The sequence below is a fragment of the Gobius niger genome (assembly GCF_951799975.1).
Source record: "Gobius niger genome assembly, chromosome: 10".
Taxonomy (NCBI): Eukaryota; Metazoa; Chordata; class Actinopteri; order Gobiiformes; family Gobiidae; genus Gobius; species Gobius niger.
In genome coordinates, this window is record NC_136861.1 from 30,393,162 (window position 1) to 30,420,281 (window position 27,120).

General features: G+C 41.3%; 1 protein-coding gene across 1 annotated transcript in view; it reads left to right on the top strand.

The window, feature by feature from the left end:
* nherf1b (NHERF family PDZ scaffold protein 1b) overlaps positions 1 to 25,297 on the top strand; it is a 28,415-nt gene extending 3,118 nt beyond the window's left edge. The window contains exons 2-6 of the mRNA XM_079564023.1: positions 15,981 to 16,151; positions 18,699 to 18,852; positions 20,771 to 20,814; positions 23,200 to 23,319; positions 24,244 to 25,297. Coding sequence (XP_079420149.1) covers positions 15,981 to 16,151; positions 18,699 to 18,852; positions 20,771 to 20,814; positions 23,200 to 23,319; positions 24,244 to 24,381 — 627 coding nt within the window. The 3' untranslated portion in view covers positions 24,382 to 25,297. The remainder of the gene's footprint in view (positions 1 to 15,980; positions 16,152 to 18,698; positions 18,853 to 20,770; positions 20,815 to 23,199; positions 23,320 to 24,243) is intronic.
* Positions 25,298 to 27,120: the final 1,823 nt, after the last annotated feature.

Genomic DNA, 27,120 nt, shown 5'->3' on the forward strand with positions numbered 1-27,120 from the left:
TCATACAATACTGGTACTAGAAAACACAAAAAACACAATGTAAAAACTAACAGACTTTGATGGGTGTGATGACACAACCCATATCCTCATCTGCCAATGTTTAGGGCCAGTTAAGGCTTTGTAAGTTTGAAGTTAAGTATGAAATAAGTATCAATTTACTTGCTGTCATCATCACATAGCATTGCTTTGCATCTGAAAAGGAAAATAAGGAAGGAAAATATGTTAGGCCGATGTTAGGTATCTGCATATCTATATATAAAAGTGCATTTTGTGAAGTAGTAGTAGTAGTAGTAGTAGTAGTAGTAGTAGCACCAGCAGCAGTATTTGTACTTTTAATGGATAGTTAGCATGGCATATAGGATAGCATAGCATTTTTTAGGGTTTCTGGTAAGTTTTATTGAACTATCTCCATGGATAGAATGTGCGTATCCATGGCGATGGCTCATCAGCCCGAGAAAACCGAAACTCTAAAATAACAACTGGTCCAAAAGCACCACCCGTGCAGCCGCTGGGTCACTAAAAAGTCAAAAACACACAAATATAAAGTCATTTTTTCTTTTTGCTTAAAAGTTCCATCCATATTTAAACAAAACTTCATGAATTTCAAAAAAATAAATGAATTAATCAGAATTTAAGCCTTTACCAGAGCTTTAGGAACAATAGCCAATTCATTCCATTCATTCAAGGGTGCAAATATCAGCATGACAAATTGGTCTCCAGTCAAACGAAATACGTAAAATCAGGCACATCTCCATAACAGTGTGTTTATCAATTTGATTCCAAGAAGTTTCACATAATGGTGCTGTAAGTAACATTTTTTTTTTTGTATTGTCAATCTGATGTAAACGCTGTTATTATCAGGGGTTTTGGAGATGACCGTGGTGCTTTGAAAGATTTATTCCAGTGCCGTTTGTCACAGTGTTCTAATTGAATTGTTCCTTTGTTTACCGCGACTGTCTCTGCCGCCTAATGATGTTGCGGCGGAACAGTTCAGTCCAGAGGGAAATCACCACAGACAGCTCACGTTTTTAATGTGTTTGCTGTTCATTTATTACAGTCTTTGCCGTGTTAGCCAACCATACATTTTAAGGCATATCATTTATTTCCTTTTGAACAACTTGTGGCCACGATGGCATTGGTTTGATACTAGGTTGGTCTAGTTTTGATTGAACTTTATCGTCATATGAAAGAACTGCAATGAAATAAATTGTGTTCATAACAACAACTGCACAAGTCGGTGCTGTGATGACGATTCAATTTGTGATTTGTGTTTCGTTATCAAGATTTAATTATCTGTGCACATTTTAAACATGACCAAAAATTTTAAAAAATAAACCACAGTGCAGATTGTTGTAGTAAAAAGTGCAGATATGGTGCAGAGTCCCATTAATAAATACCCAGTGTGTAAACATTAGCACACTAATAATAATAGTACCCAGTGTAGGCACAAAATGTTACAAACAGTAACAGTCTCAGCTTAGGGGCATCGAAACCGAAACTTTATGGCCAGATGTGGATTCAGTGTATTTAATGCAGCAATGTAGCCCTGTACCTTCTACAGATTTTGCACATTCTCTCCAGACAACGGGTGCTGTACATGGTTCTGATCTTTGGGAGCGTGGTCCCAATGATTTTTCCCTGCTGTTTATACCACCAGCTGGCATGCCCGCTGGTCAGATGTAGCGCAGCTGGAGCACCACACTAGAAATAAATATGTGAAAACACTGCTGATGGCACATTAGGAGAAGTTCAAGTTGTTTCAGGATGTTGCCTCAGGTAGTAGAGGCTTTGCTAGGGCAGTGTTGACGCTCCGGGACAGGCCCTCAGTTACAGTCACTCCCAAGAATTGGAAATGTGTCACCCTCTCTCCCACTTCATTGCCAGTAGAAAGTGGTTTATTGTGGCTGAAATGCACAATAATCTCCTTGGTCTTTTTGATATTCAGCACCAGGCTATTACGGACACACCGTGATGTAAGATGTTGCACTTCAGTCCCATCTTCCGTGTGGTTGTTATTTATGAGTCCCAGCACTGTGGCGTGTTCGACAAATCAAACAATGAGATTGGAAGAAAAAGAAGCCGAGCAGTCACATGTGAAGAGAGTAAAGAGCAGAGGATTAAGCACGCACCCTTGTGGGGACCCGGTGTTGATTGAAAGGAAGGAGGAAGTGTGCCTGGCTACTCTAAATGTCTGTGTTCGATTTGTTAAGAAGGATTAGGTAAAATCTACAATGAGGAGCATGATAATGTCCTCGGTCAACCAATTCTGTCTGTTTTCAAATTGTGGGTCAAGTGTCAGTAGCAGTATGTGCCTTTAATGTGTTTAATGACAGGGGTTTCAAGGCATTTGGAAGGAGATATTGTACTCCCAAAATAACAGCAGTCTTTGCAATTGCTTGTGGCCTGTTATTTCATCCACAGTTCTCCACAAACGTCCTGTCTATTCATATGTATATCCTTGACTTGGTCACTTCTGACGTCTACATGGGTGACGTGTGAACCTCTGTCTGTAAAGCCACACACAAAGAGGGTTCGAAGAGCAACGCCCCCCCCCCTTCCGAAAAAATGAGCAACACTCAACAGTGGGGTTGCCATGGTTTCGGTCCGATGTACGCTCCCTCTATGTGTGAGGTAGGCGAAAGTGAGACAAGCGCAGGGGAGGTGCGAAGGAGAATTACTGCCCAAGATTAAAGAAACAGAGAAAATGAAGTGGCGCTGCTGCCGTCACACCGGCAAGGAACACAAACAGGGGACGGTCCAAAGGTCGTCTCGTGTTTACCAGCCCGTGACATTTTTACCCTGCCATTGTGGAGGGCTGCCTTTTAACCATTTATCAATTTCAGCCTGTACACTATTGATTGTGTCAAAACAAGTTACAAAAACAGGACCAAAACAATCCTGAAATGAAACAAAATCAGGAAAATCATGACTAACACTAAACCTTAGCACAGTTAACATTTGTTTCTGTTTTTTAGGCTGTATTGGCAAAAGAATTGTACATCCCAATCAGATGAAAACCTCAGTGATTTTGCGATATATTGTGGCAAAATGAATATTGCATCACCTGATATTGCAATAACGAGACTATTCAACCGTTGTTATAGTTATTACAGAATAACGAATGTGGAACCTATTGAATTTTCATCCCATTATTCGGTTTACTGGGTGAAATTGTGCGCACTAAAGCTTTTTAAACAGAAGTATGTTAAATTCAGGGACAAGAATTGATCACCACCTCTAATCTGTCGCACTTCATTGGGGTCAAGTGTGTCACCCCGGGGACACGGCGGCAGAAATACTTGACAGTGACCAAACCAAACGCGTGGTGGTGGAGCATCTCTGTCTCATGTTATGTAGTGCAAGTTTGGTAAGCGAGGCAAAACAATTAGCTAAACTTTGTCTTGACACAAGTGTTCCACAGGGCGTGTGTGAGATTCTTCGGGAGGCTGTCTCCGCGCACCCTCCGGCTGCTTACATAAGCCTGTCTTTACACAGTAATTACAGAGAGGAAGAGCGCCGGTGTCAGATGAAATGGTGTGCAGCGAGATGAGATGCGTGGGTAAATGTTGTTTTCTGAGGCGCGCATGTGAGAGACAGGGACGCTTTCAGCATTACCTTAAGAGCGCGCACACACTGAGGAGTCTGCAGCGTGATTAAAGACGAGTGATGAGCGCTTACAGAGCATAATGACAGCTTTTACTCTCCGCATTCAAATTGGTTACAGCCATCGTCTCTCTTTGCATGAAAAAGTGTGGGATCTTAATTACAGGTTTGTCGAGATCTAACAGTCAACACATTTTCTCGAATGATTCACATGTTAAATTATTTTTGCCGTTACACACAGCCAAGCTCAATATATACTACACATATTTGTATATTTACTAAGTAGAAATCACGCTGCCGTCGCAAAGCGGTATTAGTGGTAGGGCAGTTAGCACTCTTGCCTCACAGTGTGATTCTTGGACCAGATGTGGCCTTTTGGAATGAAGTTTGCATATTCTCCGCGAGTCTGCGTGGGTGTCCCCTGGGTGCTCTTGTTTCCCTACCAATAAATACAATAGGTACTCTGTACTCTCCTGAGAGAAAGTCTATCATCATGGGACTTTCTGGTACATAGAGTACTCAGTTGCATGAAGGATACATATATTTTACGGCAAATACAGATATGACTGTGAAAAAACTGTTCTTCTTTTCTTTCACTCTTTTCACTTTAGGGCACACCCTACAACACCGTCAGAGCCAGGCATTCCTCATCTTTTGTGTGATTCAATCTTGGCCTATTTCTATTTCTTATTGTTTGTCCAATTACATAATTCTTTGTGTGTAAAACCTTCAGGTAGACCATGCATTACATTTTGCAATAGTAAGAAACTTCTAACTCAGATTTGGCTGTAAACGTCCTAACACTTTTATCACACTCAAAGCCTGCTCGCAACACAAAAGCCTATTCTCCTTATCTGTCTCTATCTTCAGCTTTTTCCAGATTGTCATTTTGTTTCTGATAAACACATTTAGGCCTTTTTTCGAACGCAGGGCCTTCCCAAGCTAAACTGCTGCATCCAGGACAGTCCCGTGGAATGCTCTGGGACTCCCGCTGCTGCCCACTGGAGTCTTGGCCAGGACATAGACCCCACGCAGGAAGCTGGAGCTGGTTTCCTCTCATTGTTTTAGAGAACAGATTCCTCCACCTCTTTGTCTATTTGTGCTTCCCCACCAGGAACAGAACAAGGAACTCAAAATAGGACAGATAATGATAAGGGAAGCTAGGCACAAGGAAAATATGGAAGTCTCTTTTCTGTATTTCACTTTTAGATGCTTCTTGAGAGGATGACATGGAGTTGTGTTTTTAAACGGCACTGGAGATCCTGGATGTTTAGTCATAATGTAGTCATTTTTTAAACTCTGATTATTCCTAGTCTTGGTGATACCAAGTATTTCAGATTTTTAAAGGCTTGAGAATTGCTGGTTGGATGGTTGTATTCCCATCACAATTTATCACAGCTCAGTCCGCCGTACTGTCAGGAAGTCCATCTGGCATATGCCAAATCAGAGTGCCTTTTTGCCAAGCGGCAGATTTGTTGGAGTGAAAAAATGAAAATGGTGTAGGAACAGTAGCAGCGGTTTATGTTCAGGCAAAAAATATATCACAATATTAGGTCAGGCAATATCCGTATTGCAAGAAGCCACAATATATTACAAAATCACAAGTCTTCCATCTGACTGAGATCAAATTTTTTTTTGCAAATGCATTGAATTTATAAATGTGCAAAGTGTTTATTTTACTTTTTTTTAGTACAATGTGCTGAAAAACTAATTCATTACAATTCATGTTTAAAATGAATGGAAAAGATCATGTTGAAACAGTTTAGTAAAATCCTTGATAGTGCAATAGTGCACACCCGTATCGCATATCACAAGCTTTGCTCAATATCGTGCAGCTCTAGTCTAAGCAAAAGCCCATCTAGGGAAAGCGCTGCACATTAGCTACTGATTTTTCCTCTGAAATTGTTTAGCCGCGATGCGTTTAGCGCAGTAATGCTTGCATTTGAAGTGAATGGACACAATATTTAAAGAGCACTGCTCTTTATTGGACCTGATCCTTTGTGAGCGCTCTGTTATAAAACCGGCTATTGTCCTTTCTATTTGTCTAATGTGCTGTCCCTGGGTGCACCGTCATAGAGCGGCACAGTGATTCAGTCCACTCCGACCTGCCACTTGACATTTACTCCACTCGCTCCATCTGCGTTTGCTGTGTGGCCACTGCTGTAATCCAGAGTGAGTGTGAGAAAGTTTGGGAGTCTCCCCTGGCTTTTCCTTGCCCTTTGTGGATTGTCGGACTTTGTGTGTTTGAAGGGAAATGGCCCACATGACAAGACGGGGCGGAGGGGCATTGTTCATTTGGAGCATTAAGCCAGTTTCCTTTTTTAATAGGCTAAAGAGAAGTTTTAAAAGGGTTGTGTAACAGCTGTTGGTCAATAGGAGTGTGTGATCATAGAATTCTGGCCACGCTTTTGGTATTTACTTTTGCAACAGTGAAGCAGTTTCAACAAAAGTGGCGTCGTCACGCAGGATTGTGGCTTATAAACTTGTTTTTGGGCAACTCAGCATTGATTTTTTTCACATTATCTCTTTTGAATTAATGTATGTGCTTGGAAAATTTCTTCATCTTGTCTGTTGTCTTGGGGGCCTTCTACTTGCAGCAAGTGGAATTGCATATGATAAACACAAGAATCAAGCCACTATTTTTCGCCAATGGCATGCTAATAAAGCAATGTTGTAGTGATTATCAGAATGGGATTAGAGACTTAAATAAGAATACTAAATATCAGAGTATTCTTAACACATACTAAAATAAATATTAAGACTAAGGGGTTTGAATACTATTTCAGAACTTTATAGTTCTATAGTTTAGTAGCCTAAAATTTTAAATGGCAATAGACCGGGCATAGGCAACCCAGGTGCTGGAGGGGGCGTTGATTTGCTCTTTAATTTTTGAACCCCATGAGGTCCATGCTTTCACCATCTACAACATTGCCGATTTTCGGATATAACTTTGAAGCAGAAAGTGAGACTCTTTTGTGTTGGAAACTAGAGCGTTAAAAGCTTTCAAACGACCCCTCACTGGTCCTTCTACATCTGATTTGAATGATGAGCTGCCATTTTGGAGATATTGGGATTAAGTTCTCCTCCGTTCACACTAATCTGCTCCTTAAAGTTCACCTCACAGTCAATGGTGAAATCGGCCTGTTAATCACCCAGAGCATGACGAGACATACCTATAGGAAGAGAGGGAGTTCTATTGGAGCATAGAGCTGCAGTTGAATCGTGATGAAATCGATATCGTGTGGAGTCCAGGGAAATGTACAGTGTATTCTAAACATGACAACTTAAAATCAGTCCTTTTAGCCAACAGCCTGTGCCATTTGTAGTTTTATATGTAATGTTAAGTTATAAAATGCTACATCTTTTTGATTAGAGTGAATTCATTCTTATTTGGCATATCGCTACAAAACATAGAAAAGCCTCATTAGCAATGCATGCGATACTCCAGGAACCCAACAAAAGTATAATGTTCAAAAATGTAATAAAAAATCTTTCCCAGGTCAACCGTCATTCTTGATATTCCAAACCAAATCCATATGAGTTGGCTTCAGCCTGCAGCATTTCGAAGTTATCTGTGGTTTCAGCATTTGCACTCGATAACCTTTACGCGCACTCGAACGCCAAGTGTCCCAGTTCTTCCCCGCGTACATCTAAACGGAAGCGCATCTAAATCCCATTGAGGTAGGTAAGACTTCATTTCGCGAGGAACTTTGCCCTTTCGAGAGTGCAGACGGTCGCACAGCAGCAGGAAATGAGAGGATTTAGGAGACTAGGGGACAACACGCAAACGCAAGTTCATGAGGAGAGCCAAAGCCGGGCCGCAGTGACTAAAATCCCTCCGAGCGCAGGCTTCTACCGTCCTTTAATACCAAATGGCCGTCTGTAAATGCCACACTGTCATTAAGGGGGGAAAGGCAGGAGGAGAAGGCTTCAGAAGATAAGGGCTACGGTATAAAGGGGGCACACTGTGGAATTTGAAAAGGTACTATTACAGCAGCTGCCAGTAAAGCGTTTTTGCTAGGGTTGATAGGGTTGTCACAATGTCAAAATCTGGCATTACGATTGAAATGAATGAATTAAAAATTGCAATTGCCTAACCCTCTTATTTAATATAGATACACGTTTACTTAAATTGCAATTTCGGGCACTTGCACATCTCTCACAGCACAAACCTCCCTCTACTTCTGATTAAACGTGTTTGTGTACAGCCACGCTACTGATCAATCCTCCGCAGTGCCACATTACGGGCACTTCTTGATGACGTCAGGGCAAACAAGAGGGCCACTGTCCGCTCCCATGGGTGGCAGAGCCGGCGCGGCGCAGGTCAGGGGTGCAACCTGAGCCCTCTGCTTTGCGTGGGTGGGAGTTTGTCAGGGCGGATGGTGAGCCAGTCCCACGGGGAGGCTAGAGGAGACTGTATGGACTGCCACATTCCTGCTGCGTTGTATTGGAGATCCATCAAGGCCTAGGCCCAGCCCGGCCGCGGACAATAGGCCGGAGAGCCGCGCCCTGTGTCAGACCGAGGTGGACCAGGAAGCGACTCCACAGAGGTCTTGAATTAGACTCGGCGCTCGCCCAACTTCCTTTGCATCATATGTTAGACTGCGGTTCAATGCACGGATGGCTCTCAGATACTACAATAAAATAAGATGTCTTCCTCGTGTTGCCCAGTTCTATATTTTTATGTTGTCTCATGTCTATCACTGAGGTTTGCGGTTTGTGTTCCAGTTCATGTCGCTAACCGCCTTGTCAGAGCCCAGGCTGAGGGTCAGCAGGGGGGCAGAGGTCTGGACAGGAAAAGACCGGGTCTAGAGATAACGATTTACAGATTTATTTAGTGCATGACGTCAGTTGTTGATTGAAATGGTCACATATTGCAAGAGCGCCGCCATGTACCTAGTGTTGATTATTAACACCGTGAAAGAACAATAGTGAAAACCTTACATCACTTTAAACAAATTGATTACCATAGCCAATCAATTAGTAGATAAAAATGTCTCCATCTATATTTTGTCTCTTTTTCTTTTGCTGCTTCACCTCATTATAACTTGTGAATGATTTAATTTGCTAGTGTTAGTTTGAGACTTTTTTATTTAATATTTATTCTTTTTAAATACATAAATAAAAGAGGGGGGGGGGGCATTCCTTCACAATTGGTTTGGGACTTTTTTTTTTAAAAAGAATTATAGATTTAAGAGTTTTTAGTTAGTTTTAGTAATACTTTATGTACATTATGTCCATAAACTACCCAAATGCCAAAAGACCAGACTTTGGAATTTTCAATTGTAATGGTTTTCGACAAACTTTATTGGTCCACAAGGTAAATCGCGTCATCGCTGCAGCTTCATAATATTCTCAAAACAACCTTAAAAGCCAAGTGACCAGAATATTATTAAAAATGAATACAATAATTTGATTGAACAGGAAGAATTTAAATTATTTATTTATTTGATCTTGTTTTAATTAATTCATCTATACTCATTTTTGTTTAGGTTTTATTCATTGATGAAAAATATCTGTTGATTCAGACATAGCTTGAGTCTGTGCTGATTCCGTTTTACCGATGTACTGACATTGCTAACGCTCCTCTTGAGACGTTCGTGCTCCTAATCACAATCCCCTCTTATCTCAATCTGTGCCGTGCCGAGTGATAGTTGTGTTTTCAGTTGCGCTCCTCGAAGACTCTATTGTAAAGGCAAACCCTCTTTTGGCCGTCCATTCTGTGGCCACTTTGTCCCATCCTCGAATGGACCAATGAAGAGGGACACAGAGGGAAGCTTTGTCTCCCGCCTGTCTCGCAGCTGGTCCAACGCTGTGGCTTGAAACGCTACACCCCTCTCTCCCACCTCGCACTCAGTAACTCAGAAAACCGGCCCGGTAAAAAAGGAAAAAAACAAGTTGGTACGGAAATCAAACATTTATGAGGCCTGACCCAGCGGCTTGTTAACCAGCTGCAAAAAAATACACGTGACATGAAGCCAGCGTGGTCATGACCTTGGGTAATCATGATGTAGGAATATTGCAGCAGGGAAATATATGTTTTGTACAATCTATAGTTGAATAATATTGAAGCGACCGGGTCAGAAGAGGACAGGGCGGTATAATGGACAGGCTAGCAGTGTCTGACAGGTGCAAAATGTACTCATTGTTCACAAAATGCTTTTCCTCCACCGTGACTGTATGTTGTGTACAGGACATGTGCACGGTTTGGCTTTTCAAAATGACAAGAGGTTTCTTTATATTCAATACAATGCAGATGTATAGAAAGTAGAATATATTACTCTCTCTGAAATACATGCCGGTGTTTGTGTAAGCTTCCAGTTATCCAGGAGTTTTCTATCATAGCCAACCATCTTAAAAAACGTTGTTTGGTTTAAGAACCTCTATCTGGAACGATCTATCCAGAATGGCTTGGAATCGTTGGGAATTTGTTGCTGATGGGATCGACTGCGCTTCATTTCGGCCGATCACAGCCAAGTCTCCAACCATATGATACTGCAACTCCATTTCAATTCATCTTTGTTTCAAACAACAAAAACTAAAACAGAAGTGTGTTTGTTGTATGTAGCAGCAAACCTCATTGTCAAGCAGCAATAAAAGTGCTTGTTGTTGTCAAACCAATGTAAAACTGGTTCATTTATGGTATTGGTGCCAAACAATTGGTCCAAACCACCAGTGGGTTTGAGACGAACTTATTAGTTTAAGCATTTCCAGACTGAAAATTCAAATCTCGTGTGTTTACGAGGAGCAAAACGTCCGCGCAGTAACTCCTAAAGACTTCCCCCCGCTCACTTCCGTCAATAACCTTTAGGAGTTACTGCGCGGACGTTTTGCTCCTGTATCATTACGCCTCACAATATAGTCCCCCTTTTTATCTGCTTAAAAAATCGACACGTTACATTTATGTGTAAATATACTTCGCATGAAAACACTTCACGTAACTTTATTTAAATAGGGAACACGTGGAAGAGCTTGGTAGCTTCTATCGTGAGCTTTTTTGGAGCTATATGACATGTGGGAGAGGCTGCGTATGTGCTCCGTTTGCGTGACAGAGCACACGGACAAAGACCAGACGGGGATATATTAACTCGGCTAAAGTGAGGTAAGAGCATATCTCAGTATGTAAAAACGGTGGCCTATTCCTTTAAGCGCAAGTTTGGATAATTTGATGATTATGTTGGTTGGTTTCAGATATCTACTGAAACTTTAAACCCCAGTATGAGGCATCAATACCACCTGAAAAAGCTGGATTGGCACCCTCTATTATTTCTATTACAGGGCCTGTCACTCACTCAGAGAATGACATGACATCACCAATAGAAAGTAGAATAAAGCTGCACAAGACAGAAGTTGTGAAGTGTGCACTATACTTTTTCGTCCTCAAAGGCACGACAACAAAAAAGAAAGTCCAGGTGTTGAGAATATAAATGAAGCTGTAATTGGCATCACTTTCTCAGCCTCGCATAAACACTCACAGACGGTCGCTGGTGAAAAATGCTCGGAGCTGTCAAAGCGCATCAGCAGGAGAGACGAGCGAACCTCAGCTGGCTGCGACACGGGGCCATGAACATGTGGGAGTTTGTCAATCTGTCCTGTCCCACCTGGAGATGCCTCTGGGGAAAGCAGCCAGCCTCCTGTAAACGACTGCGCCAATTCAAATAACCTATTAGTTTAGCCCTGACCGGCTTCAACAATGTCTCAACAGAGAACAGAATTGTGTAGTGTCTCAATGTCAAGTGATAGTTTAACTTTTTGAGGCATGACTTGTATTACCGCGCCAATAGTCTGAATAGTAAAATTTCTTCCCCTGACGTCTCTAGCTGTGATATTTGTCTACGAAGTATCGAAAGATAAGTGTTAAGTTAAGCCACCTCAGCTCCTGTGGGGTTGTATAAATAGCTTTCTAATCCCTTCATTATCACATTTTGAAGCAAACCAGAAGCTTTTCCTGATAAAAAAGCAACAACTTTAGTTACACAGTGATTATTTCCCTACAATGACTCAACCGCCGCTGAGAATCACAGAAAAAGAGTTGCAATCTTAAACTTCCCAGAATTTCTGAAACTGAAATGCCATTCAACAATGTAATGTATCGCTTAGCCATGTGTCAAAAACCTGAGGACGTGTCCACGAAGAACAGCAGAGGCTCTACTAAAATGTCATCTTTTTTATTCAGATTAACCCTAAGCTTCCTCTCGGATTCCCACAAAGTGCTGTGGCCGTGTGGTGTTGTGTGTAACTCTCTCTTTCATGTCAGCACCGAAGGAAGCAGATTGAAGAAGACGTGTCTTAAGTTCCTGTTTAAAGGGAGGCTTCCATTTACAAAAGGGAACATCTGGGTCACTGTTTATGTAAAAAGGTTTCATTTAAAACAAAACTATGGAAAGATAACATAAAATACTGTATGGATTTTTAGACTTAACTAAAGGCAAGATTGTTTTTCACACTTCAGGGTGAAAGGAGGTGAAGAGCAGGAAGAGACATTTAGCAAATTGTCAGAGGCAGGACTCGAACCCACAACACTGAGGGCACAAACTGCCCTCTCTTATAGAACCTCTGGCCCACAAGATGATTTTGATGAATATCATTAATATTTTTCATAAAGCGCATTAGAGATCAAATACCTGTTAAATGTACACTGACAACCGTACACTTCCGATATAACCATCTGTTTGAACTTATTTATACTTACTTTGGGCCACGATTGGGACGTTGAAGCCTTAGTCTTTTGACCTTTATTTATTTAACCAGGAAAGTCACACCGAGATTTTTTCAGGGGAGTCCCGGCCCCAGAGGGGAACCTTTTGTACATGTTGGGTTTTTTTTTTTACATGGAAGGAAATCGTCCCATCACAAAGCGAACTTCTCGATCTCTGCAGTCAACTATCGGCTGCTGTAACTGTAAATTTGCCTCAAGTTGTATCAAAATATAGCTTTGAAGCAAAAAGTTACATTTTGGGGGAAAACATATAGAGAACTCAACTAAAACAGGGACCAAAAAAAAGAAAAAAAATCAGAGGCACTCCTACACCTTTTTTCTTTTTTTATCCTGAAGAGCACCTGACCTTCTGCACAACCTACTCCACCCACTGAAGCTATTACTTTGTTCCTCTTAAAATAGGGACTTTTTACCTACAAAAAAGTGTAATTAATTAATTATTATTTGTTTATTTATCAGAACTTGAGTTTAAAAAAAAAGTTTTTTAAAGTGACAGCATATTTTTAGTGTGCCTGAAATCTTTATTGTTTTTGTGTTACAACTTCTTAAAATGTTTTGTTTTTGTTTTTACCTATTTAGCCTATTGTCTATTAATATATCATTTACGCTCATTATGATTGCAGATAAGTAAATGTAAGGTCGACAAGTTTGGGTCATGGCAACCGATTCCTTCCATGTCAAAAGACTTAAGGCCAAACCTTCCAAATGTGGCCCAAAGTAAAGCCACTTTCTCCAAATCCCAGAGTGCACATCATGTATGACCAAACAGAGGGTTTGGGAGGCATCCCCTCGGAAAATGTAAAGGAATTCACAGGTTTTTTTCAGGTTTTTTTAGCTTTGATCTCTATCAAAATCATCTTGTGGGCCAGAGGTTCTGCTTAAGAGCTGAATTCTGCCCCTGGGCCTGACACTGCCAATACTCCTGCTGTAAAACCACTGCATGTGTTTTGTGTTACGTATGAGCAGGAAGCTTTCGTTTTGTTCAGAAGTTTGCTTTATTGAGAAGATTGATATGTTTATACTCCGTTTGAGCAGAGTGCACTAATGCTACATCTGTCATTTCAACTCAAGTTTAAGAAAAGACATGATTATAAAAGGCCTTCTGTTTTTCTGTGCCAGGAGGGGGGGGGAAAAAACAGCGTATCACAAACAGTGGGCGGGGACTGGCGGCCGGCCTTTCGATTTGGTTGCGATTTGTGTCATGCTCAGCAGATTCCACGCACTCCAGAGCCACATGGAGACACTTGCGCCCGCCGCTGCCCTCGGAAACAGGCTCCTGACTGTTGTCCCAAACACGCTGACGCCGATCTACCAACTCAGAAAGCGACAACCCAGTTTCATACGCTGTGATTTTCCGGCATGTACTTGTGCGCCACTTGACGAGCAACAATCCACTCTTCCCGTTTCGAGAATATAATTAGGCTGCAAACAAACCATAAATTGCAGCCTGTGCTTTTCTTTCTTTTTCTTTTTTTTGTGTGTAAGCTGCTGCCACGTTGCCATAGTTACAGTGAGTTTTTAGTTCCTCCGCCTGATACTGGTACGGGGCTTTTCGGATGTTATAAAGTAACACCCAAAGACAAAAAACACCCAGCACTGGCTATAGAGCTACAGAGCAGGAGGATTCCAACACAGTTACACTGACTATTCAAGGTCGTACAAAGGCCAGATGGGTGAGGTGTCTTGCCCAAGGACACGTAAAGCGCGTGCATTGCTTGCAGTCAGATGCAAGACCTCAGTGATCTTGCAAACTGCGATGTATTGTTGCATTATAGGGGAAAATAAGACATCGACTAGTCCAGGATGACCGTGTCTTTTACGCAGGAGCACCATCATGGAGCAGGAATTTGTAAGTGTGGTTAAATTGCGTGTAGGGCTCTTCACGGGAGCAGATCTGATTGCCCACTTCTCAAGCCGTAAAGAGTGCTCCCAAAAGACATGCTGCTGACAGGCAATCAGCATCACGTTGGAAATGTCTCTTCTAGTATCCTGGAAACTATTGATGCTTTGGTACAGATTTACACATCAACAACACTGGTCTAATCAATGTAGGGATCGACTTCAGCCCACTGGCGAACCACCGTGAAGCATTAAAGCCTTTTGGTTTAAAAACAGAGGATTCCGATTGAGCTACAAGGCCTTTTTTATTTTGACCCAGAACAAATGAAACAAGTTGCGCTTATGAGAAACTTTATTCGAGACTTGTTTCTTTGCCTGTTTGCATTCCACCTGTATTTATATGGCACGAAAAAAAATGCTCGAATCTCTCGAACATCCTGACCGTGCTTCCTCCAGTTTATGACTCATTCGCCGCCACCTATTTATAGCGGGCCTCATTGTTTTAGCAGTGGGCTGGTCTAAAGTGCTCTAGAAGATTCACCAGGTCAGATAATAGAGTTGAAGATGACTTTGACCCGCTGCTGTTTTCCGCCATTTTTAGTCAGTGTCACCGAGGCTTGACATGAACCTTTTGTTTGTTTGTTAGCTTGCACGCTTGTTTTTGTTAGCGGAAAGTGACCTTGAAAGTTGTGAAATGTATTATATCTATTATAGAGATGTTAGAAATGCAAAAGAGGAGTTGGGAATGAGTTTTAACCAAAACTAACTCACTCTCTCGGTCGTTGGTGTAAATTACAACAACATTCAGGGCCTTTACGGAAAAAGCTTCTTTTTTTTTACATGGAAAAACAGCACGGCCAAAAACCACGACTCTGATTTTTTCACCCGTGGAAAACTGTAAAAAGCCACCAAATGATCTGGCAACCCTGAGCCCAGGGCTGAGTTGGCGCACTGCGGCGGCCAACGAGAGTGTTAGAACATCCACACTTCTGCTTGTGCACCGTGTGATTGGTCCAAATAGAAAATAGGTATTTTTCAGACACATACAGTACAAGTACAAGGACTTCAAAGAGAACAAAATGTCCATTGGGTACAAAGATAAACACAATGCACAGAACTCACTCAATTTGAAAGGTTGGGGTCTTGTCAATTGAGCACAATCACTTTGCTTTTAGATAGCACTCTATGGCAAAAGTCCTTTCTGGGTCACGCTGCAATAACAGAGCGACTACTGATCAAAGCGGCCTAGGGTAGATGATTTCACCTCCTCAGTGCAGCCGCCCAAATGGCCAGTGTAGCTATGTTTGGCCAGTTGGTAAGTATGACACAAACAAATCAAAATATCTCATCAAGACAAAGGAAGGGAGTTTGTTTTTCCTGGATGACAACATGGCTCTGACTCTTCCTGCCATCCCATAGCGGTAAAGAGAGGTAGACGGGACAGACCCATGCTGAGCCTGGTCAGAGGTCCGCGCCCCCTCGATTCTATTGTCTTTCTTGGGTCTTACTCCGGAACTGCTCAATCTCCTCCCTGTAAGGCTCCAATCGCATGCCTCCTCGCTTCTCCGAGACCCCCACTTCCTTCCTGGCTCTCACGTGGAGTCCAAGTTTGTCTTAGTTTGGGTCCACGGATTGTTAAAAGGCCTTGATACTCCAGCATGTATGTTCAACCTAGGCTTTATCTTCATGGTGAACGAGTCCCAGGAGCTGTCCGTCATCTTTGTGCCGCTAGTTCTCCCTGATTCAATGGTCGAGGTATTTCATGAGCCGCCACAGTGATTGTAAAAGTGGAATGACAGCTTTTTTTGTCTGTTTTCAGGAGGAGAGTACAGCGTTGCGGCCGCGTCTGTGCGTCATCCAAAGAGGGCCAAACGGATATGGGTTCAACCTCCACAGCGAGAGGGCCAGGCCGGGGCAGTTCATCAGAGCGGTGGACGAAGACTCTCCGGCCGAAAGAGCGGGACTGCACCCCCAGGACAGGATAGTGCAGGTACTTCAATAAAAGGGATGTTGCAAAGGGTGGGGCTGTGCAGCATAGTGGAAGTGCCAAAGGGGAAGTGACGCTAGGCTACAGTAATCTGCCTGTGATGCAAAGTTCATAAACAAAGCAACAACTTAGACCTACAAAAAAGCTGTTTGAATATGAACATGTACTTCACCAATGAAATATGAACTATTGGGGTGATTACTTGACTCAGATTTGCAATGGTCTGCAACCAAAGAAAAAAGAAGTTGTATGTACTTAAGTAACTTTTTGTTCTTCTTTCAGTAGCTTCACACTATTCACTTCTATTTGTGTAATAACATTTTGAAGTGTCAATACTCTGACATGAGTTTTTTTTCTTTGTGTTGATTTTAAGTTTCTTGCATCTACTCTTAGAATATTTGCTTTAATTGATATTTGATAGTGTATTCTTGAGAAATATAATAGTAATATGTAGAAGGTTAGATTCAAACATGGACACCTTTGTTTTTTTAGTTATTCTCAAAGATAATGGACTTCTGTTGTGCCTTTGTGCGTGTTTACCAAGTTATTTATACTGAATAATGCGTTGTATGTATGAAGGCCACACCTATACAGCGTTTTCTTATTTTAGACAGAACAGCAGAGAGCATTGTCCCATATCTCGCTGTCTATTGTCATTTACTGGTGTATGGGTGGACCGTGTACACGCACTGAAATCTTTGCGAAAATGGGAGGAAATCTGAGGCAACGGATGCTGTACTGCGGAACCGATAACAGAACACTCAAGCAAATAATATAAGAAACAACTAACTTGAGCAACATGACGCAGATGTAGGGAAAGAGGTTTAAGCATGTTTGTGTCAAGCTCTCAGCCGTTCAGGAGTTTTCCAAAGGTTTTCAATCTGGACCAGGGTGTTTATAATAGTGGATGTTTCACCTCTTGTGCCACCACCTCTTTTCAACATTAAAAACAATAAAAGTCCAGACAATAGTCCAGACTGTTACTTTTGGAAGAGAAGAACTAATGATGGGTCTAAATCTAGATATAGGTACAGTATATACCTGTACTGTATGAACTCAAGTTATGAGGTGAACATAGTTAATGCACAAAATGTTGATTAGCAATGCTTGTCTACTTTAAACATTACAAATCAATTAGAAAAGTGAGATATTAATGTGTAAGAAACTTGTTACGCAAAGTCAAATGTGAAGCGGGCAGGCTTGGGGATTAGAGAGCTTCAGTAATTTGGATCCGGATAAGTGGATCAAGATTGGGGTTTCCAGCCCCTGACTGTAGGCCCCAGACAGCTTCACCACCCACAGAGGAGCGGCCCTTTACACAGCCATTGTTGCTACTGTTACTGGCCCCAGGGGCTATTGTCCAGCCCGCTCTGTGGGACTGGCTTAGATGTGCTGGTCCAGCCTATGACCTAAACACACACACACACCCTTGGAGACCATTCTCACATGCTTTCCCATGGAGATTTCCTCCCAGAACAGTCAGCCGGTCTGGGACAAAGCCACCTGACGTGTACCAAATACTATACCAGGAAGTGGCGTATGGATGGAATTAGATGTGGTAGTTACATAATGTACTGTGTGTATTGGAAGAAGATTCAAAATTCTTCCAATATAAACAAAGGGAACACATGACATTAGCATGTGATTCAGAACTAGTATACATTTAAAAAAAATTACAAATAACTTTTAAAAATACGTTTTCTGAGTTTTATTAGGAAGTGGGGTGGCATCATTAAAACTGACTTTAAGCTTTAGACATGTAATATTTTTGTACATATTACTCTTTCAAAAATGTACATTACTCTGTGTTACTTTTGAGTTATACCAGGGTCTGGGTGTCCACTAACAAGTGATAATGTACACCTAACCCGGCAATAACAGTTTAATCACATTCTATATCACTCCACTGCAGCTGTTTCCATAGTAACGACAAACAATTGAGCTGGAACTAGTTTCAGGTAAAGCTGATTAAAAAGTGAAATAACTCCGGCCCAGGACTTAAAATAAGCAAACAGCCCCAATGAACAGCTTCAGTTCACGGGACGGTTCCATCAGCGGAGTCCGCCTCCGCATCGTCCAGTTATTTCTGATAATGGACACCTCGTCGTGCATTATCCCTTACTTATTGTAGCAAAATAAAAACTGAAAATAGTAATAATGCCACCGAGCAAAAGCGCATTCACTTTTCCTTTGCTTTCCCCCATTCTCTCTCACACACAACTGCAGATCGTATACACCAGTGTCCAGCTTGATCTGGTGCTGCATTTTATTTTTGTTTTTGTCTGTAGTCTAACAACGACACTGTAGTTTGAGTTGCTAAATTACTAATATCTTACTGTATAATGTGTATGTAATATGTTATATTTCTGTAACTTGCTACTTCTGTAATATGCTACCCCAACACGGGTCATTGATATTGAGGATTCTTGATATACGGTGGTTTAGATATATGCAAAAAAATCATGGGGACGCAAAATGAGACATTCAATGAGATTGAATGTCCCGTCTGGGATAAGCACTGTACTGACATCTGCTTCTGTTGCTTGTCAGGTGAACGGGCTGATAGTGGAGGGGAAGACACATTCACAAGTGGTGACGGCCATTAAAGCTGGAGGCGCAGAGACCAGGCTGCTGGTGGTGGACCCGGAAACAGACGCCTTCTTCAAGAGGTGTAGGGTGACCCCCGCAGAAGAGCACCTCACAGGTAACAAACGCAGATAATGCGATTCACGAACTGTGGTACATGTACTACTGGTGGTATTCCCCCAGTCTGAGGTCAACAAGTTTACATCAAATATTGATTTTATACCAATTGTAACATGGATGTATTTACTGTAGCTTTGCTCCTGTACCAAAAAGACTTAAGTAAACAGTTGTGAAATCTTGAGCTTAGGGCAGTCACTTAAACAAACATCTCACTATCACAATGAGGCCAGGCGAGTTACTTGTTAGCTTCAGCTCCGGCAGTAAAAAGTGAATAACAGCCATTAACTACTAATGCTTCACAAGGCGTTTAACAAGTTTTGGACCTTGCCGTTCTTTCTTCGTGCCTTTCTCTTTTCTGCCAGGAAACACAGACTGCAGACAGCAGACAGTGAGTTCAGACTTCCTGCCCCCTGCGCTGGTACCCTGCGGGGAAAGTTAATCTATTGGACGTAAATAGAGCAGATCAGACAGATCAGAGTGGAGCCGCGCCGAAAGATTAGCTCCAGTGTACATTTCTGCTCACGTTTATTGTATGAGGCTTTTTTTTTAGGATGCAACAGCTAAATGATGTAATAGAGAAGTAGAGATATTGCATTATGGTTTACTGAATGGGGTGATGTACATGTGAAATCCTCTAGAGGGAGCCACCACACAGCCTCTACAGTCCTGTGCAGTTTTGCAGATTTCAAAAGCAACTTAAACAGTAACTAGAACATGTAGTGATGCACTAGTTTGCATGAACGTTTCTTTTAAAAGAAACGTTCATGCAAACTTTTGATTTCACAATCAAATAATTTTGAAAATTGCAAAACCGTTAATATTTTGGTTTATTGCTACAGCACTGATAGAAAATGAGCTTTAAAATTCTAAGAGGATGAAAAGTTAGGGAAGTGATTGTTTAGTAGCAGTGGTACTTTAAATGGTTAAAAAAGTAGGTGAGTAGAACTTTAGTGAGTACTTCTATCACTGATTGTCTGACAAGTAGGACACTGTGTGTACTAGTAATACTGTCACCTGTCGGCATGGTAATGTGGTGGGAAATAAGTTATAAAAAGGAGCATTCTAAAAGTTGCGTATATAACAACTTGAACGTTGATATGAATGTTTTTTAAGAGCTTTCAGATAAATATTGAGGTGAAGGACAGATGTTTAGACTTGGTTTATATCTATAACTGTAGAGCATGTCCACATGAAACACACGGGCACAAAGTTCAATTAAATAATTTTCTCACAGACATGATTGTTGTCAGCTGAAGGGAATCTTAAGCCAAAGAATCATAAACATTTCTCACTCTACACCTTTTGCACCTGCCTGGCCGCTCTGACTCTTGACTCGAGCATGCTGCCTGTTCAGCAAGCCCAGACCCTTTTGTCCGGTTTCCAAGGCGCTAACTTCAAGAGGTCTCTCAGCTCTCCACCAGAGCTTTACACTGGGGCCTGGAGTGGCCATAGAAAAAACAGCTGCTCCCACACCACCTCTGATAGACTTTATTAGCTCACAACACTGACGCTGGGATGGAAGGTAAGGGTAGCATCGCAATATTATTTAGGACAGCAAATGTATGAACTTTTGAATGTGTTGTCATGACAAGAAGTATCCTGCTACTCGATACGTCAGGACTGATTAGAGGAGGATGGGTGGACGTGGTGGATCATTGAACATCTCTAAAAGATATAGCACTTGTGAATTATTAATGATGTGTCCATACCATAGCTGCTCTATGTAACGGAGTGTGTGGTCGGAGTGAAAGTTGAGCTCGAGAGTTAGAAGGTGGAGAAGCAGCACCAAACAATGGGCCGTAAGGACAGTAGGTGTTGCTAAATGGACATTAGGACTATTATATCTGGAATCTGGTATAGGTTTATTAGTAGCATTGATTTGAATTGGAAGGGTAATGTGTTTGTTTTGTTGACAGGTCCACTGCCGGAGCCCGTCGTCAATGGAGGGATCGAGGCCAAGGTAGGATGTGTCCCTTTAAAAATTGTCTAGTAAATGTATCTGTTTTGTGATTTTGTAAATAATCTTTAACATTCTTTACAATAAGTGTATATTGTAATACTGCACTTATTTTTATAGTAACAAAAATGTATAAAAAATATTATTAAAAAAAGAAAAACATAAATAAAGTACAGTCTCTTTAGCGCTAGTGGTGCAGGGCAAAGCAGTTTCATTTCACACCCATCAATCTTTCATAATGTACAAGGGCGGAAACAACTTATTGATTAATCGACAACTTATCAACTACAGAAATAGTAGCAACTATTTTAGTTATCGGCTAACCATGTTCTGGTTTACAGACTTCGCAAAAAGACCAAAGATGATGTTAGCATTTAGCCTCTCCCCCTCTCCTCTATGGGGCCAAACGGGGTGAAGTTAGAAGCGACAAAGCTCTTCTACGTTTTCTCTATTTAAATACGGTTACGTGAGCGTTTACACGATCCGAGTCTAGTCACACAAAATTAAACATGTCGATTTTCTAAGAAGATAAAAAGGGGAACTATATTGTAAGGCGCAATAACACCTTAGGAGCACTTCCACGTCCGTTGTCCGCACAGTAATATCGTCACTTTAATTGTATGAGTGGCCTGTTCTTTTAAGGTTAGGGTCTTATCTTATATGGCTGCACAATATATCGCAAAAAAATATTGTATCGTGATATTAGGTATCCATATTTCAAAAAGCCACAATATATTGCAACATCACTACAGTCTTCATGGACATAAACATAAAAGGACTCTCTCTCACATCTTCAGTCGCAGCTCCCATCCCCGATAACGTCCCAATCAGTGCCAGTGCAGCTTCCAGTTGTTAAAGCTCAGTGGCTGAACTCTGGCCTGTTCACAGAACTGGTGCTTGTGTTCATGTGCAGCTTTGAGCAAACCAAGTTCATCTGTAGAGACTTTTTAAAACACGAAGAGCCTCACTTAAAGTTTACTCAATCAACATATCCTCAAGAGGCACCATGTTAGATTTATGTTGGAAAAAGTTTGAATAAATACAAATAACTGTCAAATAACTGTTAGTTGCAACCCTATGATGTAACTGTGTAGACTCATATTATACTTACCTCAGCTTTAAGACAACATAGCCTTCAAGTATAAAATAAAAAAATGAAAGTTGGGTACTAACATGCTCTTTAACAAAAAATAGTCATTAATGATCATTTTGCGTTTAAAACTTAACTTTAGCCACATTACCCATTAAAACTAGAAAGACTTTTGAAACCCAAACTAATTTCCTGGATTCCCATCTCTAACCTCCAACAGTTATTTGCGGATGCAGAGTGCCACTCAGGTTGCAATCCCTAATCCCCGAGCGACAGGAGTGATAAGAAAAGATAGGTCCAGCACTGAGAGAGTACAAAAGGGAGCCAGTGTTTTTGTGCTGCAGGAGCACGGAGGCTGAAAAGCTTCCTCAGGCGTGTGGCCAAACATGCAAAGTGACCCCAGCTTCCCGTTACCCCGGGACTGTGTGCAATGTTTAAGGACGCTCTTCCTCGTATTGTTGCGCAACAGTAGGTTCAGGGGTAGGTCAATGTTTTCTTTGATTCAGGGGGAAAAAATAGATTTGGGAACGTGCTGAAGTTTTAAAGAGTAAAGCGTCTAACATTTTATTTGATTTAATCTGTTTGTTGCAACAAACATTTTAGTATTATTGGTATATTTATTACATTATTACTATTATTAGTGTTTGAAAGTGCTGAAACAGTATTCATACATTACAGCAACTTGCCGAAATTGATGGATGCAACACTGCTCCCCGGTGGTTCATTATGGCGCTACAGAAGAGTTGAGGAAATGTAAAGTGTGAGAGCATGATGGACTACATTCAGGATTTGAAAATTTATGTAAATGGTCTCAACTTCTATAGTGCTTTTCCACCTTTATCAGGCCCAAACCGCTTTACAGTAAGAACCAGTCACTCTCTCATTCACACACCAGTGTACGCAGACACTGGAGGCAAGGTGGGTGAAGTGTCTTGCTCAAGGACACAATGACAGTGTGCATTCCAATCACGAGACGACCATGTGCTGGCCCTTTCATCCAGAACTGTCATTAACGGTACCTTTAAGGGGAACTTACACCTGAGGTTTAAATGATATCATGACATGTTATGGGACGGTGGCTGGTTGTGGCATTCTAGTGTAATAAAGGTCGCAAAATGTTATGTATGGTTACATCATCAATATAAAGGGATAAAGGATCTTCTCTTCAATATATTCACAATCTATTTAAGAGGAACATCTGTTGAAAATATCAACTGAATGCGGGATTATGTCTCTGTCTGTGTGTGACAGTACTTTACATTCTTGAATCCTAAAACTTTTTTGTTATGTGCTTGCAGGTCAATGGCAAAGAGACAAAAGAGCCGGAATTGTATTCCAAATCATCAGTCAGTCCGTCGCCATCGAACGCTTCATCCAACACCTCACTCACGACTCCACCAACCAACACCCCACCTGAGGTACATAAGTACTACTACTTGTATTACTACAGGTATTATACTTATTCTACCCAGCCAGCTGGTCAGAACAAATCATGGTTGCCTGCAGCTATTGTGGCCAGTCCTTCACTTCTGTTGGAACTGATCCCTCTCCCTTTAAAAGGGCTAGATGCAAGTTTGCCATTTTATACTCACTACTGCCATCTCAGGTCATACGTGGAACTGCACCTTCTATATTAAGCTCGTGCATGACGGCACTTCGGACCCGAATTAACACCTTTTTGAGTGACAGTTCATGATTTTAGAGGCAGTTGTGGTGAACAGGTCTGGGCTCATTCTACACATTAGAACATGGCTGGAACATGTAGTGGGAGGAAAATACATTACTTTAACATTTTTAAACTCTGTATAGTCCCTTTAAGTCCCCACTTCCCAAGCTCACTGATGTTATTCCCCCGTGGATGTAGTTTAGCACCGTTGAACATTGGCAATTATTTGGTCTTTTCCAGCTGCAAATGCTCTGGTGGAGGTTTTTACCACTTGCTGCTCTGCGAAGGAGGGTTGAGTTTTTTATCAGCAAACAAGAGTTAACAGCTCAAAAAGTTGATTTTGCGTAGGGCTCAAACAACCAACATTCCGTAGCTAATCAATTATTTCAAAAACAGTAGATCGAATAATTGTTATCTGGCGTATACCACAACCCAATTCATTCCACATACAAAGAGAAGAGGTTTTATAAATCAGACAAAGCAGAGCGGAAAACGTATGTTGTCTACTCTACTACTCTACTCTAGCTCTGGAAACGTGTTCTCAGGCGGCATCACGTTAGCTTAATGTGGCCAAATGAATTAGTCCCTTAAATTAGAAGCTTTGTTTTCGAAGGGTTGGGGTTTAGGGTTAGTTTTTTTTTTTTTTTATCGCTGACATTGTATTTGCTTCGCCCAGGGTCTGATGAACAACGCCATCCCCGCCCTGAACCTGACGCTGCAGCAGGTCAAAGAGCTCGCTCACCAGAAGCGCTCCAACAAGAGAGCCCCGCCCATGGACTGGACCAAGAAGAACGAACTCTTCAGTAACCTATAGGAGGGAGGCCACGCTGATTCCACTCTGAGAGACGGACTGGTGTGACGCATCGACACAGAGCCTGCTTATTTTTTTTTGTAAAATAGTCTTATCACTCGACTTCTTATTATTATATCCCAGATGTTTAAACGTATGATGTGCTACTAACACAAAGCGATATATTCATGTGAACTATGTGAAATGGGGAGTGCATCTACTTGACAATCACTTTCACTACAAATTGTACAAATTGCAGTTATCGCGCATCACGTTACCATCTAAGAATGATCTCAGCATTTATAAGGAAGCTTTAAAATCAAAAACTGGAATGTATATATGTTCACATAACCTATTTGTATAATATATATATTTTTAAAATGTCGACAGAAACGCTATGATCTAAGGTTAGATGAAACTTTATACTGCTATGTTTTTTTCGTTCCAATGCACTGTATTATTGCCATGACAAATGTCCCCTGTGAATGATCTTCTATTGATTCTGTTCGTCTGTGGAAATAACTTTATCTTTAAATTAGTCCAAATTACTAAATATCTTTGCTTTTATAGTTCAAATACTTTTACTTTGGAATCAATGAAGGAAAACTGATCAAAATGTGAGGAATTGTTTTTGTAACTTGTGTAAGCTAAACACAATTTACACTTTAATAAATGTCACTATTGTTATGGTGCACTTTGTTTATAGTTTATAATGTAGAGTGTATCCTGAGGGAGGAAGTGGAGTTTAAACTGTTAGTCGCCACTTGCAAAACCCTTCTTCACATCCTGTTTCTTCACTTGCATTCATTTATATTTTACAACTTTCAGACGGGGAGAGTAATTTACCGTAACAGCAACACAACTCCCTGTATATCAGGGCATACCTTCGGGTTTAAGTCAAAAATGACAATAAAGACAGCAAGCATCATTCAGTTTTTTTTCACAATGGCTGTTTTTATCATTTGAAATAACTTCCCTGTATGGGGCAAAAAGGATTTAACTCGACTACAAAAGAAAAACTCAAGTAGAGTCCTTTAAAGGATGATGGAAGTACTCGTGGGTCCATTAGGGTTTGTCTGAACCAAAGGTAATACAGACTTTGCATTGGGAAGAGCTGAGTCAGTGTTTATTTCAGGGTTTCTGTCGCAACATCACGGCATAAAACCAAAACCAAACGTAATAGAGACTTGCCGTTTTTTGCATTAGAAAGAGCTTTTAATTTGGCCTCCAAGGGGGGCAGACTTAGCCTGTTCTTAGCCATCCGTAAACTCCGGTCAATTATAATTTCCCTACATGTACGTCTGGGTCTGATCTCAGTGGCCGCGTTACATCGGTTGAATTTCAACCTGACGTTCAGCGAGCGGGGGAGGCGGGGCTTGTAGGTGACGTCAAGCATTTGCGCCGCATTTGCTGGTTGTAGTTTGGCAAAGGCGGCGGAAACGAAAGTAATGGAAGCTCTTTAATCCGTTCTGGTTCGGCTCCCAAATATCCAAGAATTAAAATTGAATCCTTGGAATGCGCAAGGAATGCTCCCAAGAGCATAGCTGAAAGCTGCTTCACTCACTCGGACGCATTTCATACGTCACAAACAAATGGTAGCGAAAATCAGATCCAATGGTTTCAAAGCAGTTCACCCCTCCCACCTGATAACAGAGCTCAATTGTGAAAGTCCAGACCCTTGTACGAAATGCAATGACGAGGGTCTGGTAAAACCAGGCTAGGGCAGAGTAAGATCGCAGTGAAAATCACCTCCTATTGTACATATTTTCAATTTTCTAATTTGAATTACGAAATGGAAAGAGATAGAGACTTACCGCTTTTGTTTTTTGTTCTGGAATCTACAATTTTTTTATTTTATTTGACCTTTATTTGACCAGGAAAGTCCCACTGAGATTAAGAAATCTCTTTTGCAGGGGATTTCTTCTCTGCCTAAAAACAATAAATAATCTACCATCACCATTGTGCATCACAGGTGATACATACAATAACTTTAAAATAGAGACTTACCGTTTTTGTTTTCAGAATTAACAAAAAAAATGTAATGTCTGAAACCTTTGTTTTATATTTTCATTATTTTCCCTTTATTTTTGCAGATTTTGTGTGTGTGTTTGTTTTCCTGGTTCTGTCATGTTTATTGCAGTCCTATGACCCCATTACAGCAGAAAAATTATGAAAATATCAACCGTCCTGAAACCAAAGATGTATAGCACTTGATTGTCATGGGGGTGTTTTATAAGCAATAAAGCAAAACAAGAATATGCATTCTTGTATAAAGGCTACACCAGGATACCCCGATCTAATTAAAGACTGTAAAATGTTGTTTATTTATGTAGAGCCTCTCCCAGTCTCCATGAAGTCTGTTCTTGCTTTATGTTTATTTCACGGCGCTCTTACTTGTGGCACAGCGGTCAGTGGTCCTCGTGTGTCCTCGCGACCTGTCACTCCGTCTCCGGCAGCTGTCCCGGTCTAATGGCCCAAACCATTGTGCTGCTTCCCTCTCCTTCCAGCCGCAACTGTCATTATTGGGGCTCGCTGTCACACCGCGCCTCTCCATCTTGGGTGGTATAATTAACCTAATTGGACAGTGTGACAGTGATGGGACGAGGGGTGAAACAGGGTGAAATGTTGTGATATGCCAACACTGATGCAAGCGAGACCACAAGTACTGGGGGAATCTAAATCTGGGCTCAGAACTGTTTTAGACACACCAAACAATGTTAATGAATATGAGTTGTATGAATCCAATATGGCCATGAGACACAC